The sequence below is a fragment of the Peromyscus maniculatus genome, chromosome 3, assembly GCF_049852395.1.
Source record: "Peromyscus maniculatus bairdii isolate BWxNUB_F1_BW_parent chromosome 3, HU_Pman_BW_mat_3.1, whole genome shotgun sequence".
Taxonomy (NCBI): Eukaryota; Metazoa; Chordata; class Mammalia; order Rodentia; family Cricetidae; genus Peromyscus; species Peromyscus maniculatus.
Genome location: NC_134854.1, coordinates 59,014,721 through 59,031,136, shown reverse-complemented (window position 1 = coordinate 59,031,136; position 16,416 = coordinate 59,014,721). Strand labels below are relative to the sequence as shown.

General features: G+C 50.7%; 1 protein-coding gene across 1 annotated transcript in view; it reads right to left on the bottom strand.

Annotated features, from left to right (window-relative positions):
- The window catches only part of Plxna4 (plexin A4), a 464,905-nt gene that overhangs the window by 26,870 nt on the left and 421,619 nt on the right, over positions 1-16,416 (bottom strand). Inside the window, exons 23-25 of the mRNA XM_006991601.4 lie at positions 13,491-13,557; positions 12,510-12,656; positions 9,367-9,526 (exon numbers count right to left, since the gene is read on the bottom strand). Coding sequence (XP_006991663.1) covers positions 9,367-9,526; positions 12,510-12,656; positions 13,491-13,557 — 374 coding nt within the window. The remainder of the gene's footprint in view (positions 1-9,366; positions 9,527-12,509; positions 12,657-13,490; positions 13,558-16,416) is intronic.

The window sequence follows — 16,416 nt, the reverse complement described above, 5'->3', positions numbered from 1 at the left end:
AACCTTTCCTTTTTATTAACAAAAAGGGGGAAATGTGGGATATTTGTATACTGTGTGAAGATATATTGCTGTGGTTGGTGCAATAACAAGCTGAATGGCCAATAGGTAGGCAGGAGGTGTAGGTGAAACTTCTGGACAGAGAGAGAACTCTGAGAAGAAGAAAGGCAGAGTTGCCAGCCAGACATAGATGAAGCAGGATGGGCAGTATAAAGATAAGGTAACCTGCTTCGTGGAAGAACATAGATTAAAAAATATGGGTTAAGTTATCAGAACTAGTTAGAAACAAGCCTAATCTAAAGCTGAGCTTTCATAATTAATAAGAAGCCTCCATGTTATCATTTGTGGACTGCCAGTCCCAACAAGACAATCTGACTACATATGGTATCCAACATGGAGGCTAGAATAATTCCATCAGGAATCTTCACAGATCTCTCCTTTGGGGGTCACTCAATGTCCACAAAAGGAGCCCCTGTGCTCTGGGCATTCTCAGTGCAGAGGATGGGTGTGGACACAACTCAGGTACTGCCACCTCAGGCCAGCCATGTGCTGGGAGGAGGGAGGGAAAGGAAGGGATGAGCTTGTACCCTCATCTGTGGCCAGGCTGATGCTGGCATGTGGCTGTCTTGACTAAACCTCCCACTTGGAGCTTTGGGGATCTGACAGGTCACTGGCTGTTTTCCTTGGGCGTGGAGCTTCCTTTTCCACAATGTCCTGCCATACTGATGGGATGGCCACATGTTTTCCCCACAGCCAAGACACTGGCAAGGATGCTGGGAAGTAGGCAGGCAAGACACACACTTACCACTGATGCCAATGCTTGGCCACAGGGTCTACGGCTACAGGAAGAGCCTCTGGGCTGCCCAGTCTTACAGTCCCCAACCCAGCCCCACACTTAGGCAGGTGTATCTGTGTGTACCTGGGAGGTGACTAGTATTGTCTTTTGTCTCAAACAGTTAGGGATGTCTCCTTAAATACCAACATAAGGACTGTAAGATGGAATTAGGGGCACTTAGCCTTGCTTTCAGAGCCCTTAAGCCTGTTATTTTTGTTACTTCTTACACAGAAAAATTGCTATGTGCTTTTTACCTAAACAATCAGAAAGATTTTTTTTTTTTAAAAAAAGAATGAAGTTCTGTGCCATCCCAATCTACTGTTGATAAAAGAAAACCTGGGGGCTGGATAGCTTCTATTGGAAATTCCATTCCTGGGGCCTGTGACAAGGAAGCAATGGCCACCAACTGGCCACAGAGCTGACCTCTGGGTGGAGAGGAGTGTGGGAATACATCTGGAAGGCGACCTTGAATTCCCAGGCAGACTTGGCCAGGGTCTCCACATTGACCCACTGGAGAGCTCCATTTCCATCACGTGTCTACACTGACCAACCTTCCATGCTGTCCTAGAACCTCCCAGAGGCTGGCTCTGGCTTCTGGCTTCCCACCCATATACTGTTCCATATGCCCTATGCCCACCATATTGAAAACCCAGATTCTGAAGACCCAGAGCTCCACTGTCAGTCATTCATCTGGACTCTCACTGCCCCCATCATTCATTCATTTAGTCACCTCTTCACCAAATAAATACTGAAGATTTCCTGTGCATTTGGTATGCCTCAGGAAAATCTAACTGTGGACTTGGCCTCAGCCTTCTGGATGTTCTTGTCCTACTTCATGAGCTTGCTCTGATAGTGTGAGCCATTGAGCTCTAGAGAGTAAGGCAGGCACCAAGGAGAGGCCAAAACAAGCCGAAGTCAGTTGCTCTCTTGGTCCTAGGAGCAGCCAGCGCTCCTGATCTGCAACCTGGGTTCAGAAACCCTTACCCCATCCAGGAGTCACAAACCTAAGATGAACTTGGGAGGTAGAGTAGACCTTCCATCATGCTGCATGCACCACCGTCTGTATCAGCTCAGAAGGCCCCTGGGAGGGGCCACCCCTTATTTTGTGCTCTATATTATGGCATGTTCAACATTAGGTGTTTAAAACTGCAGAGAAGGAAAAGAGCTCAGGTCTTTACATCCTTAGCTCTATGCTCTTTGCACCAGATGAGTGTTTATTATAACTTATGATAACTAGTCTTAAAAATACTCTTGGACTGGTGAGATGGCTCAGCAGGTAAGGTGCTGGCTGCCAAGCCTAAAAACCCGAGTTCAATCCCCAGGACACACACTATGGAAGGAGAGAAGTGAGTCCTTTGAGTTTAAGTCTGCTAACATCCATATGTGTGATGTAGAACCCATGTGCTTCCCAACCCTACCACATGTACACAAAATAAATGTTATAAAAATTAAAAAAATAAAAACCTTCTCTGTGTGTCCTTGTTTTGCTCTGTATGAGGTGACGATGTCAGAATAGCCAAGGGACAGTGTGACAGGTCAGCCCATGGCAGTGTTCTGGGTGGATGCTAAGACAGATAGGGCTGCCCTAAAAGCCATTAAGGGTAGGGAACTCTGCCAGGCACTGAATGAGGTGCCAAGCTCAGTGAATGACATGAACTCCTGACAATACTTCTGCAGATGAGGACACAGAGCATACCATCTGGAAGAGGTGTCTGATGTGACTACCATGTTGAAATGGCAAATGTGGGAAGTCTCAGTCACCATACTACGTCTGTTGTTGGTATGGGGGTCTGGGCAGTGTAGTGCAGGACGGATAACAGAAGTGAACAAGACTCTTGTCTTTACTGAGCTCCCCAAGGGGGCTGGATGGAGAAAGGAAGGAGCAGAGTGTGAGCAGAGCCAGGTAAAAAGGGCTGCCCCAGCTAGACTGTGAAGGATAGTATGCCTCTGCCTAGCTAACAAGGGCTGGATATTCTGGTCCAATGTGGCCCTTGTGTGACCCTCACAAATCCGTAAGTATGAACGAGTGGGTTAGAGTAAAAGGTTCAAGGGACTTTGGCTATCAGAAGATGCCCACAAGATCCAGCAGGCCAGGCCGTGGTGTGTGAGGTTGAGCTGAAGGTTGTGGGTTGGAGAAAAGGTAAGGGCTGAGGCCAGTCTTGGAGCAATTCGAGCAGAGAGACCTCCCCCCAAAAGGCTACTTTTCTTCAAGACAGAAACATGAGGGGTGGGCAAAGACAGAAAAGGGACAGGGCACAGGTCACGGGAGTGTTTAGGCATGGGCCAGAAGCACTTGGAGCTTGTTGATGGAAGATGGGAATGGTGTGTACACACATCTGTAAGGTGTGTGGTTACTAGTGGAGATTCAGGCTCAGAGTGGAGAAGGCATCACCTGACCTGGAAAGGGACACTGCCTCCCAGAGAACGCCTAGTCAGATGCTATGCTGAGGGGTAAACAGCGCCCACAGTACCTCAGCAGTTCCAGCCCTGGCTCTTGCAGCATAGTCTACAGGTAGGCTCACACATGCATGGATGTGTACACACCACACACACACACACACACACACACACACACACACACACACACACACACACGGCGGGAGGGGGAGAGTTGGAGAGATAGACAGACAGAGATAGAGGCAGAGAGGCAGAGAGAAAGGGTGGGGAGCCATAGCAGTATAGCTCATTTATTCTAGGCAAGGGATGCTTCATACTTTGTGACAGCCCAGAGCCCAGCTCTCCTGTCTGTGGTCACTCTCGGACGGTCTTGTCCCAGGAGGCTTCCAAAGGGCTGATGCTGACAGGCAAAGTGAGAAGGAGGTTGCATCAGGAGAGCCAGAGGCTAGAGGCCCCACTTTCCAACAGGTACCTCTTCTTCCACCCCCTCGGGCCCTGTGGCAGGCTCTCCCCAGAAGTCCACTCTGTCCCATCACATAGAACCCATGGGAGACTGGAAGAGGAACAAGATTCTCTTGTGCACACCTGTGAGCAGATGAGGCCCTGACTCTCTCCATACTCACTACCCTGAAGGATCTTGGACAGAGACCACAAGCAACTGGAAAAGCTGTGACAGGGTAGTAGTAGGTATGGAGTGGGTGCTTAAGAAGTTAGAAATTTGGTACTTGGTACTCTAGGACTGTAATCCTAGCTACGCGTGTGGTCGAGGCAGGAGAATTAGAAGTTCAAAACTGCCTGGGTCAGCCTGGGCAACTTAGTAGAGACTCTGTCTCAAAGTAAAAAGTAAAAAGAGGTCTGGGAATATAGCTCAGTGGTGGAGTGTTTGTCTAGTATGCACAAGGTCCCACATTCAATCCTCAGACCTTTGAAAAAACACAAGAAAGAAAACTGACCCCAGTGTGGGGGATGCGACCATCTAAAACTATCTTGTTAAAAAGACGATATCATGATAGCAAGTTCTCAAGTGAACAGGACTGAACTATGAAATTTAGGGCTTAATAAGAGTAATTTCAAAAATAGAAATGCCACACAGGCCTTATAAACTGTGAAGTGCCCTGCTCCGGCTAGTCACATGAGAGGCAGAGGAGAACCTAGCCTCAGCTCAGAGGACTTTAGAGCTCAGGGTCTTAGGTATGTTAGACAAGCACTATACCACTGACTGAGCTACTCAGAGTTAAGGTCTAACAAGAGGCCCAGGCTAGCCTTGAACTCAATCTGTAGCCTGGCCATATCTGCCTTGAACTTGGGTCCTGCATCAGCCTCTTCCACAGCTGGGATCACAAGGCTGCACCACCAACTCAAGTTCTGGTGGATATCCTCTGACAGTCTGGCTCCAGACTGTGTGCTGGGTCAAAACAGAATTAAACAGGCAGGTGGTGGCCACGGGGCGGAAGGAAGGTGACCCGAGCATTCATATGCATGTATCAAGAGAAAATTACAGGCAGAGACCTCTCTCACCACAGCTCTGCCCACAGGTCCATGCCCTGCTCCAGGCACCAGGGACAGAGGACAGACTCACTCACAATCCAATTTGTTGTACTTCCACCTTCGAGGGAGGGCGGGTTACGAAGTAAAAAAAGAAGAAATCCCATTATCTTTATCTGTCCTTCCCATCGTTCAGCAGAAAATGCAAACGGGGGAGAGACAGCTACCATGAACTCTTTACATTTCACCCAGAAGAGGGTGTATCTTTTATTGCATACAGGGATTTCTTATTTGAAAAAAAAAAATCTATCTTTCAGAATGACCTCAGTGGCAAGACAGAGGTGGGTTGTTAGCTATCCAGGGCTATTGACAGAGAGTTGGCTTAAATCAGAGGAATGGCTGGAGGTCACAGGCAGTGGCAGAGAGAGGAGAAAGGCCCATGGAGGAGACCAGGGAAGAAAATGGGTCTTCTCTCCACTTCCCCCTGTGAGACATGGGCCTAAGCACTGTGTCTCTCTGAGCTGCCGACTCCCCTCTCATGCTAAGAAGCTGAAGGTTAACATTTTTCTTCCCTGGTGGGTAGAAGGAGGTGTCAAGAAGCGTTTCTTATCTCAGAGGGAAAAATGCCCTGCCTGCCCCTGCTGCTATGCTCGGCCGGCCGTGGTGAGCCTCTCCTAGTCTCCTGGCCACCACTCCTGGCAGCTAGCTTACAACAGGTGTGCCCTGAAGATGGGTGATGCACGCAGGTCCTGTCCAGGTTCTCCAGGCTAGCCACAGCTATGCACTGATGGGGCCAGCTCATATATGCAGAGTGAAGTGCTTGGAGAACCCCCGCACTCCTAAAGCCTCTGTCTGTGACTACCTTTCCTTCCATACAGCCAACAGTCCGTAGTCCAGGCAGACCCTGTGTCCTTCGCTTTGGCTCCTGTGATGGTGATGGTGAAATTTATGTGACAACTTGGCAGGGCCCTAGTACCAAGATACTTGGCAAAACATTATTTGGCCTATTTGTGTGAGGTATGGGCATATAAGATTAACATTTAAATCCAGGGACGTGGGGTAAAGCAATTACTCTCCAGAATATGGGTGGGCTTCATCCAATCAGGTGAAGGCCCACAGAGAGCAAAGAGCTGGCCATCCATGAGCCAGAGGGAATTCTGTAGGCAGATGGCCCTAAGCTGCTTCCTGGGCCTCTAGCCTTCCAGTGCACCCTGAGAGAGAGAGAGAGAGAGAGAGAGAGAGAGAGAGAGAGAGAGAGAGAGAGAGAGAGAGAGAGAGAGAGATGCCCTTCAACTTACCGTGAGTCATGCCCAGATAAGCCCATCCTAAGCAGACCATATATGTAAAAATGCATCCTGGCTTACCCCAGCTTAAACACACCAGAGCACTTACAAACCCCACAGTGTGTTGGGCCAAGGCATCTGACCACAGCCTGCTTTATCTAATGTGATGAAGATCTCCTGGACAGGGTAGAACCCACCACTGGCAGTGAGCAATAGAACACTGAATGGGTATGCATTAATCCACTGTGCAAGTGGAGTATTGGCTCTGTTTCCCACGGATCCCTGCCAATCACAACTGCCCACATTACTTTAACATCTGGGGCTGGACAAAGCTCACGGAGAGATGAAGGGAATGCTGGGAAAGCTCCAATCCAAGCAGCCAGGAGTAGATGTGCTGGGATGGCAGCTGCAGGCTGGACCACTGGGAAGATGAAAACATAACTTATGCCAGGCAGGGGTGGGCTGGGGATGGATTTCTTTAGGATGATAATAGAAGTGTTAGAGTGACTTCTTCCTTCGGTCAAGTCTGGGACAGGGGCTGGTCATCTGGGGAGAGGAGGCAGCTTGTGCCACACACCCTCCACTGGGGAAGCAAGAGGCTCCAGGAGATGGAGTGGAGGGTGCCCCACTATCTTGGCTCTGTCAGGGATGACAGGGCCTCAGTCAGTCTGTGTACCAGGTGGCCGGGTAGCCCTTGGCATAGGTCGATTTGTGGTAACACTGACATTGTTTTTCATACCTTGATTTAAGCTTTCAAAGCACTTTTATCTCCATGGACAAGTCACCTCACCGCCCTCTCCCCACATGGCCAGGCACAGAAATGACTTGAGTATCTACGGAGGCTTCAATTTCCATGCTTTGCAGCCTAGTTTTGGTCTGAAGAAAATCGGAGTTTGGGGGCTGCTCCAAACTCCTGCTTTAATTTTTATAAAAAGGAACAGCTGGGCTAAGCAGGGAGGCCCTTGGGGAAACACAGCAGGACACCATCTCTCATGGGACATATCTTGGGTTCACACTGGTGAGACAGTCCTGAGTTTACACTAGCTTATGGATCCCTGCTATAACTGTCCTGCTATAGGGTAGTGTGATTCCTCGGAGGGCAACCTCAAGAGCACTGAAGTGGGAGGGGGAGTCTGCTCGAGCACCTGGGTATGAGTTATTACAGCATGTACTGCAGCATCCCTCAGACTTCTTTCTCTCATAAAGGATGGAAGGAAATGATTTTTTTTTTTTGGATGCTGGAGCCTCCATTCAAGATGGCTTCTAACTGTGGCTGTGAGACACACTATGAGAGGCACGTTATACTTCTTCACTGAAGACATACTTGATGGGTTTGCATCCTCTGATCTCTGAGGGGAGCAATTCTCCAAAACTAGCCAGCAGTTTCTTCCTCTCCCACATTGAGGGTGGGAGGTCTCTAGGAAGAGATTGGTCATACGCAGCAGCCACTAGCCCCAACACAATCTCTCTAGGACAGCCAGCGTGCACAGGAGGTGCACACTTGCTCTGCTTGGAGTTTGATGTAAAATGTTGGTCCCACCCTTCCTGAACTCCATCAGGGCCAAAGCTCACACAGCCTCCCACTGGCTTTTAATATAGCAAAGAGCTATCCCTCAGTAGCAACTGAGCCCTGCTTGTTCACGTGGAGTAGGATACTGCTTGGCTCCTTATGCAGCCACCCTGTTCTCAAGCACAGGACACATGCTCAGTGCTCCCTTTGCCTTCCAGCACCCCTGCTCTCTACCAGCTCTTCCCAGGCCCTCACTCACTTCACAGGTACTGATGCTGAGGATCTGAGGGGTGGCCCCACCCTGGGCTCATAGATAAAACAACAACACAAATGTGGGTGCTACCTGGTTATCCCACTCAAGCTATTAGAGAGTACCCTGGAATAGTTTGAGAGAGATTGGCACCACAGCCCTCCATCCTGGAACCATTTTGTTCCCACAGGGGCCTTTGCTCCATTAATCTATGGGGCCCCTCATGGTAGCAGACATGGGTTAAATGCATACAGACATACAAGTCCACCCACTTCGAAGGACTGGTGCCCTGGGATACATCCATGGATACACACCCCCAACTCCCCTGGTGAATAGATGCCTCCATGCCCCCAGAACAAGATACCTAGAGACACCTCCCAAGAAGAGGGGTACAGGGTCCTGCACACATCTAGTCTTAAGTCCAGTGAGAGAGGACAGGGTTAAGAGGGCATATGAGACATTCAAGGAGATAATAGAATATTCTGATGCTCAGGATCTTTAGGCATCAGAATCTGGGGGGAGGTGGCAGTTGGGGTAGGAGGCTGAAAAATCATCCTGGATTTGAGCAAAATCATAGATGCCCATCTGTCTTATTCGGCTTAGTGGAAGCCAGCTTAGAGGCCAGATGGGTGCTCAGGGCTTCTGGGGGCTCTTCCCACCCCACCATGTTGCCAGGACTTCACACTCTCCTCACAACCCTCCAGGATCCACAAATAGTCACCGCCAGTGTCCTTAGCAGCATCTTCCCCCTGCATGGTGGAGACGCCCCACGTAAAAACTCCCAGTGCATCACCCCACTGAACTCTTTCTATGAAGTAGTTGCTGTAATAATCTCTACCTCAGAGGAAGAATGCACAGATAGTTTAAGTACTTTGGACAAGGTCCTATAGCAAGGACCTAGGGACATCAGGCCTTGCATCCAGGTGCCACAACAATGCTCGAATTGCCCCTTTCCATCCTGGTCTCTTCAGAGCCTCCTACAGAAGGCATCCCCAGTATGACATTCTGCAGAGCACTCAGGCAAAGTACAAATGGCCCTGGGTGGAATGCCCTTGTTTATACAGGCTCTGCCATCTCTTCGTGGAACACTCAGATACCGTGTCATCCTGCTCCACAGCAGGCCGTCACATCTCATTTTCCTCTATTCTCTCTCCATCCTTCATGGCTGACCCGGATCCCTCGAGCTGTGAGTATTCAGCAAAAATTATAGGCACAGCACAGAGGGGAGGGAGAGCCTGGAGGGAACAAAGGCAGGGTTGAGACCTTGGCCACAGGGACTTGGAAGAGCAGGCTTTGCATTTCCATCCCTCATTTAGATATGACACCTGCAATTCCAGCCCTCAGCCACTCAAAGGACCACAGAGGCATTCCCTGACAGGAAGGTTTGCCAACAGAGTACCTAGTGACCTTTGCCCCCTCTTCTGTTTGAGGCCCATGGACCTTCTCCTACCAATCCTAAGCAGACTACAAAGGCAAACTCAGCCTGCATCCCTCCACCCGCTGCTTCTTCTCTGTTCCCTGAAGCCCAGCTCCACTTACTGCTGATCCGAGCAGGCACGAAGTGACCAAGACTAGCCACAGGGTTAGCCCTGGGAAGCCGCCCTCTTACCCAGGTCCATGTCTGCAGCCTTGGGCCGGTGGGAGCATGGCACATTCTTAAAGATGGCATCCAGGATCTTCTCCTTGACCTGTGTGATGGTGTCACAGTTGAGGATCTTCACTGGGACCTCTGGGCTGTTGGCATTATCTGGACTGGCACAGCTCAGGACCTGAGGGGAGCAGGGAGAGGTCACATGGATGAGGACAGTGTGAGAGACTCCCAGATCTCAGCAGCACTCTGGGATCCTTCATGAATGAGTCCCCTCCATAGTCCACTCCATCCTGTCCAGAGGATGTCCCGATGAAGACACCATGTTTTCAACATCACTGCAGGAGTATAAGCTGTATCCTCAAACCCTTATCAGGGCAGATGCTCTGATTTCCTAAAGGGAACAGTGTTCTGTGAAGAAAGTGATGGCAGAGAGAGTCTCTAACAGAAGAGATATAGAAGTATGCACACATGTGCAGTCCCTAGCTTGTACACCTGTGTGCGAGGGGACTCCCTATTATCTAGACCATCCCTCCAAACCCCACTTCATGCATCACTCTTCTTCTTATTCCTCTAACACATAATCACAACTCCCTCCCTCCCCACCCCCCACCACACGTATGCACTCAAACATACCCTCACACACATGCTCAGTACTAATGAGAAACTGGGCTCCCGTTTTAAAAGATTTAATAGCTTTGGTTTGGGGAAGCCTTTCAGGCTGATTGGGGGCTGCTGGATCTATTAGAAACTTAATGTATTCTTTAAGTATAAAAAGATGCCCTTTAAAAACTACAGCTTCAGGCCCCCCAAGAGGCCTCCCTGGCTGTGAACCTGCAGTCCTGGCCAGGTGACGAGGCTGCTGCTCATGCACGGCCTCTAGTTCTTATTTCAGAGAGAGGTGGGAACATTAAAACCGCTTCACCAGCCGTTTGCTTCCTTTAAGAAGTTCAAAGCGTTCCACTGGCCATCCTCATAGTGGGTTCTTTCTGATACTTTGGGGCTCCCTGGGTGGATCTCAGGGGAACAGGAAGGGGGTTATGGGAGTATAGGAATGATCAGGGGTTTACAAGAGCCAGGCAGAGAGGCCCGGGTACTGGGGGACTTGAGGCCAGATGTCTTGCTGCTCTGGGCTCCCAACTAGCCTTTTGTCCCTGGAGCCTGAGCGCTCTGTGTCCCTCTCCTCCTCAGAACTTCAACACCCCCATGCCCCTCCCAGGAACCATTTCCCAATAGCCCCATCTGGCCTGCAGAACCAGACTCCAGCCCTCCTCCTGCTCCATGTGGTGGTAATCAGAACCCTAGCCCTGGATTCCTGCCTCTCATTAGCAGCTAGACTGCTCTGAGCACAAATGGGGAACATGCTTATTCCATTAAGAAGAAGGGGGGGTGGGGAACCCTAAATCTATAAAAATCATACTCTCACCTTCAAAATGTCCTGAACTGAAAATATGGGAGTCCAGGCCTCTGAGCTAAATGTCTATGAGGGCCTTCTCCCAGCCACCCCCTCCCTCCTGCTCTGGCCACCATGCTGTCCTGTTGCCAGGCCAGAAATGGGCAGCTCAGCCTCCTCTCGGCAGCAATATAGCCTTGTCTGAGCTCTTTCCCCAGAAGGGCCGTGAGAGACTTCAGGGTGATCTCTCACAGCATGCTCCAGGGCAAGCACCCATCTTCCAGAGTGGAAGCAGTAGCCCACAAAGGAAAGGGCCCCAGGCTCAGAAAAAGTCTTCTACCCCTGGCTCTCAACCGCTTTAGAATCATCCACCTGGCGCTTTCTCTACAAGTTCCCAGAGAGGCTCTAGCCATCTGGTGGACTCCCAGGGAACATTTAGCATTCTATCAGGTTCCTGAGAAGGAATGCAACCTTCAAATAGGCTCCTAGTGGGGGACTCCTAGACAGTTAGTGGGCTCCCAGGGGACACACATCTAACATTTTGGCAGGTATGAATCTTATACCCCAGCAAGTTCCCAGATATCTAGCACTCAGGCAGGTAACCTGGCAGGCAAATAGTCTTCTAGTAAGCTCCCTGGCAGGTAACCAGGTGAGTGTCTAGCACTCCAGCAGGCTCCCTGGCATTGCAATGTAAATCCTGGAGCACTCCCATGGCTGTGCTGACTCAACCTCCATCAGGACAAGGTCACTATCAGCAAACTCAGAGCTCCCGCTCCCGGGGCTCCTCCGGTCATTGCATGTCCCCCACACATCCCACCTTTATATTTGAGCTGCTCAGCAGGAGTCTCTGCTGCTCTGTCTGTCCTGGTGCAATACCATCTTCCTGCATCACCCCTGGATGGAGTGTCCCCCTCACATGGAGGAGCACCGTTCCCGCAGCCCTGCCCTCTCCAAGCAAAATCACTGCCCATTTCTCTTCCATCCTTTCCAGCCTGTCTTCAGATCTTTCCAACTTAATGATCTCTTCCCATTCTCTGTAAGTCTGTCACCTGACACCAGCCGGGCACAATCTTTCAGCCCGTGGAAATAAGGGCTGCTGCAATTTGGGGACAGAGCATGATTGTGATCACAGTTCACTGTGTTGCAAGGGGATGGAGGAGGGTGGGACAGGAGACGTTGAAAGGTATTCCTCTCTCATTAAGAAATCCATTCAAGCCTCTATTTTTGGAAGGGTGTGTTCCCTCTTCTCTATTTTAATTGCAGTCTGTGACTTTCTTCTGTGAGCCGGGAACTGAGAGGGAACAGAAGCCTCACTCACAGGCTGTGTCTTTGGGTTCTCAGGAAGTCAATCTATTGGGATTCCCGGGGCCCTGTGAAAGATGGCAATAGGAGAACCAGAGTGGCCTTCCAGAGAGCAGAAATCGCTTTGTTCTGGGGGGCCTGGCCATAGGATCTGAACATGCCTATGCGAGCATCTGTCCCTACCTTCATGACCTCCACCCTCATCCCTACTGGGCCCTGACTACTCAATTCAGCACCTATCTGGAACCATTCTGAAGAGTGACTGCGATACAGCCGAGCCTCTGGGTACCCTGGTGCATGGGCCACAGGAAGCAGGGGCGGGCAAATGGGAGCACCTGCCTGGGCCCCACAGCAGACCAAGTTGGAAAGGCGATCTGTTCAGTATTTTCAGCTTTCCTTCTTCAGGACAGGCCCGCCCAAGTGCCAAAGCTGACCTACCAGAGCTGAGGGGAGCAGTGAGAGGGCTCACCAGGGTCTTGTATTCGATCTGCTGCCGGATGAGCTTGTCCTCACTCAGGGAGTAGCGGGCCTCTCCTGTGATGGCGTCGATAGGGCCCTTCTCCATCTGCTGCTTGATGGCACAGAACAGGGAGAACAGGGGCTCCCCGGCACACTCCTTCATGAGAGAAGAAGCCTCCGATGAGGGTTCAGAGATCCGGGGTATGCAGGCCCACCCCATCGTCCTTGCTTTCCTGATCCCGCTTGCTTCTTAGCTCCCTTTTCCCATTTCCTCTTCTGTACTCTTCAGATTTGCAGGGGTCCCCACCCTGTGGACCCAGGTGATGCTGTTTCTTCCTGCCACCTGTCTGGAACCTGCCCTTCCTTCCTTCCTTCCTTCCTTCCTTCCTTCCTTCCTTCCTTCCTTCCTTCCTTCCTTCCTTCCTTCCTTCCTCCCTCCCTTCCTCCCTTCCTCCCTCCCTTCCTCCCTCCCTCTCTTTCTCCTATTCTCTCTGCTCCTTCTCCCACCCCACCCTGCTTTCTTTGTGAGCCAATCAAGAAGCAGAGGTTGGTCCTGTGAAGTTCATGACTAGAAGCCCAGCAGCTCGGCTCTTCTGCCTCCCCAGCACATCCTCAGTTTATCTGCAGCATTATGCCTTGTGTGCCTGCCCTGGAACCCTTAATCAGTACCATAAGTCTGGTATTGGGGGTGGGGGGGAAGAGGAGCTGGGAGGGGAGAGAAAACCGGGGACTCACAGATGACTTGTGTTTAGCTAAGAATGGGAATTTAGCTTTAGGACCACACGGAACCCTCTGAGTGGTACATTGGCCTCTCATGGGAGGAACTAGCCAGGGGTCTCTCTTCAGTTCAGTTTCCTGATAATAAAGAGCAACATTTCTTGTGGGGTGGGTGCATCAGAGTTCATAAGAATGGACATAGGAACAGTGGTCTATATCCACTAGGAGAGGAAGAACCATAATAGGCCTGGAAATGGTCCTCATCCCATCCTACCTTGAGAAACTTGTAGAGGAGGAAGGTAAACCAATTGGTCAGCATCTTCTCAGCCACTGACTCAGTCCTGGCATCAGTCACCGAAGGAATCAGGGAAAGAAGACAAAAAGGAGCTGGTCAAAGGCTGTGGCTGGGTAGAGTGAGGAAGAACCTGCCACCATCTTGCCGATTACAGTGTCTGGTGACCTAATAATGTACAGGAGGAGTCTTATGGCCTGCCAGTCCTCCGGGGCTGAGAATGAGCTATTTCTGAAAATCAGGAGCTTGGCTTCTGGGCGTGCCTATGCTGTGTGCCGGTTTTTCCTTATCTACAGAGGTGCTATCCCATACCAGTTCACAGCAATGGCAATGATCTTCACCTGAGCTATCCAGCTGCTGCTGGTTACATGTGGCTACTGAACACCTGAAATGTGGCCAGTGTGTCTGAGGAGCTGAAGTTTGTATACTTTATCTACTGCAATTAGGTGTAAGTCATTATGTGTAGCTGAAGATTTCCTGTTGGATAGGACAACCTTAAAGGAACTTGGGGAGGGACTGATGCATTCCTATTGATAAAGAATGAAAGAAAATCAAAACAAAAGGCAGGGGGATACTAACTGGGCAGGGCATGGGAAAGAAGACGGCATAGGAAGGCGATCACGGTAGAGAGACAAGGTATTCCATATGGAGCCTGTTGCCTTATCTCGACTCATAGCCTTGGCAGCCACACAGAGGGGAACTATAGCTCATCACAGATATGTTAGCATTGTCGTATCTCAAAGGCTGCTGCATACATCTATGGAAAGCTTCTGCCATGGCAGGGAATACTTTTTTTGAGTATAACCCCCATCTTTTATGTCATGAATCAAGCCTACTTACTCTTTTCTTTTGTAAAAGAAGATGCCACTGGGCGGTGGTGGCGCACGCCTTTAATCCCAGCACTTGGGAGGCAGAGGCAAGCAGATCTCTAAGTTCCAGGCCAGCCTGGTCTACAATGTGACTTCCAGGTCAGGCAGGACTAATCAGAGAAACCCTGCCTCGGAAAACCAAAAGAGAAAAGAAGAAAGGAAGAAGATGCCGTGGCAGCGTCACTGGCTTGAGCTGCACACATTCGGGGATTGAAACTTGCGCGGAGAGTAGTTTGCCAGCGCCGGAGACAAACTAGCCCGTCTAGACAGGTTTGGTGAATCGAAATACGCAGTTGCTAGAAAATACTGATAACGGAAACCTCCAGGTGTTTAGACAGCTGCTGGTACGCAGTGAAGCCAGGGAACAGAAAGAAGGAAGACTATCGGAGACTGGGGGCGGGGATAGGGCCTGGGGGGACAGGGGGTAGGGGCTGGGGGGGCCGGGAGGGGGTAGGGGCTGGGAGAGCAGGGTAGGGGCTGGGGGCGCAGGGTAGGGGCTGGAGAGCCAGAAAGAACAGAGGAAGTGGGGGGGGGGGGAGTGCAGGAGCATCGGGGAGCACAAGTAGAAAACAAGGAGAGGAGACAGAGACCCAGAGTGAGACCATGAGACCATGCCAGGAAATTGTCAGTGGGAGTGCTGGCAGGCGGCGGCAACCCTAGAATTATGCCAGTGGGTGGCTACAAGGCGAGAGTAAAACAAAAATCAAAATTATCTACCTTGTCGTTAGCAGAGCTGTGGGATTCTCCTTGGCACTGTAGCCTTTTGCAGCTGTGCAGGCAAATGTGTACCCCTCCCCCCCCCAAAAAAAAAGCCTAAAGCGAGCTCTTTGGAAAGCTAAGTCTATCTATCTGCCAGGCAGGGGGGTGAGCACCACTGAGGCCTGGAGTCTGACCCAGAGACCGCAGGGCAACAGGTCAGGAAGACAGGATGGAGTGGTCTGGGCAGAGAGCCGGATGTGGTGGTTTCCATGGTGTTTTCTAACTGCAGCTGTACCATGGCCGGGCATTGGGATAACAGCTGAGAAGAGAAATGGGCACCCTTCAGATGGATGCCCACACAGAATGGGAGTCCTGTGTTTTCCAACCAAGCCAAAATCACAGGGTACGAATGGATGACACTTGTCTAGCCTGGTGGGTTGTAGAAACATGTGGCAGGAAGAGTGTGTTATGGTTCAGATGAGATGCTTTCCACAGGTTCATGTGTTTGAACACTGGGTCCCTAGCTGGTGGTGACGCTGTTGTTTTTTTTGGGGGGAGGGCAGTCATGGAACCTATAAGAGGTGGGACCTTGCTGGGGGAAGAAGGCCACTGGCCACACAGCCACCATTACCTTGATCCTCACCATGATGCCCTGAATCTCCCCAAACCATGACCCCAAATAAACCATTCCTGTTTGAGTTTGCTTGATCAGATGTTTGGTGACAGTGATGAGAGACCTAACAGCATCTACCTTTGTCCAGCAGGGTCAGGACCCGCTGTCCATCAGGGAAACTGGAGCCTATGGCCGGGGTCAGGACCTGCTGTCCACCAGGGAAACTGGAGCCTGTGGCCGGGGTCAGGACCTGCTTGCTGGGCTGCACTGAGTCAGTTGCCCCCAAAGACCTTCACTTCCTGCTTCTCAAACTGTAACACACATTCAAGTTACTTGGTTCCCTGTTAAACTGTAGATTCTCATCAGGTCTGGGAGGGCCCTGGTGGCTTTATTTCTATTGTCTTGTATGCTGCTCTTGTTGCTGGCCCATGAACAACCTGGGGTCTTTTTCTACTTCTAGTCCTGGCTGAAATGAGGCCAGGTCATGGCCTAACTGACCTCTGACACAGAACTATAGGAGAAAATGACATAATTCAGGGAGCAGAAGGGCAGGGGTATAATGGAGTGCAGATATATGGTGAGCTGGGCTGTAGGCATGCAGGTAATGGGTGGGCCTGGCCTCCCACAGGTCAGTGTTTCATCCTTAGGAGACAGAGCTGATCCCTCTGCAGCCTGCCTGGTGTGCATGAAGGGCCCCAGGAGCCATACACAAGGGTTGGGCTGGGGT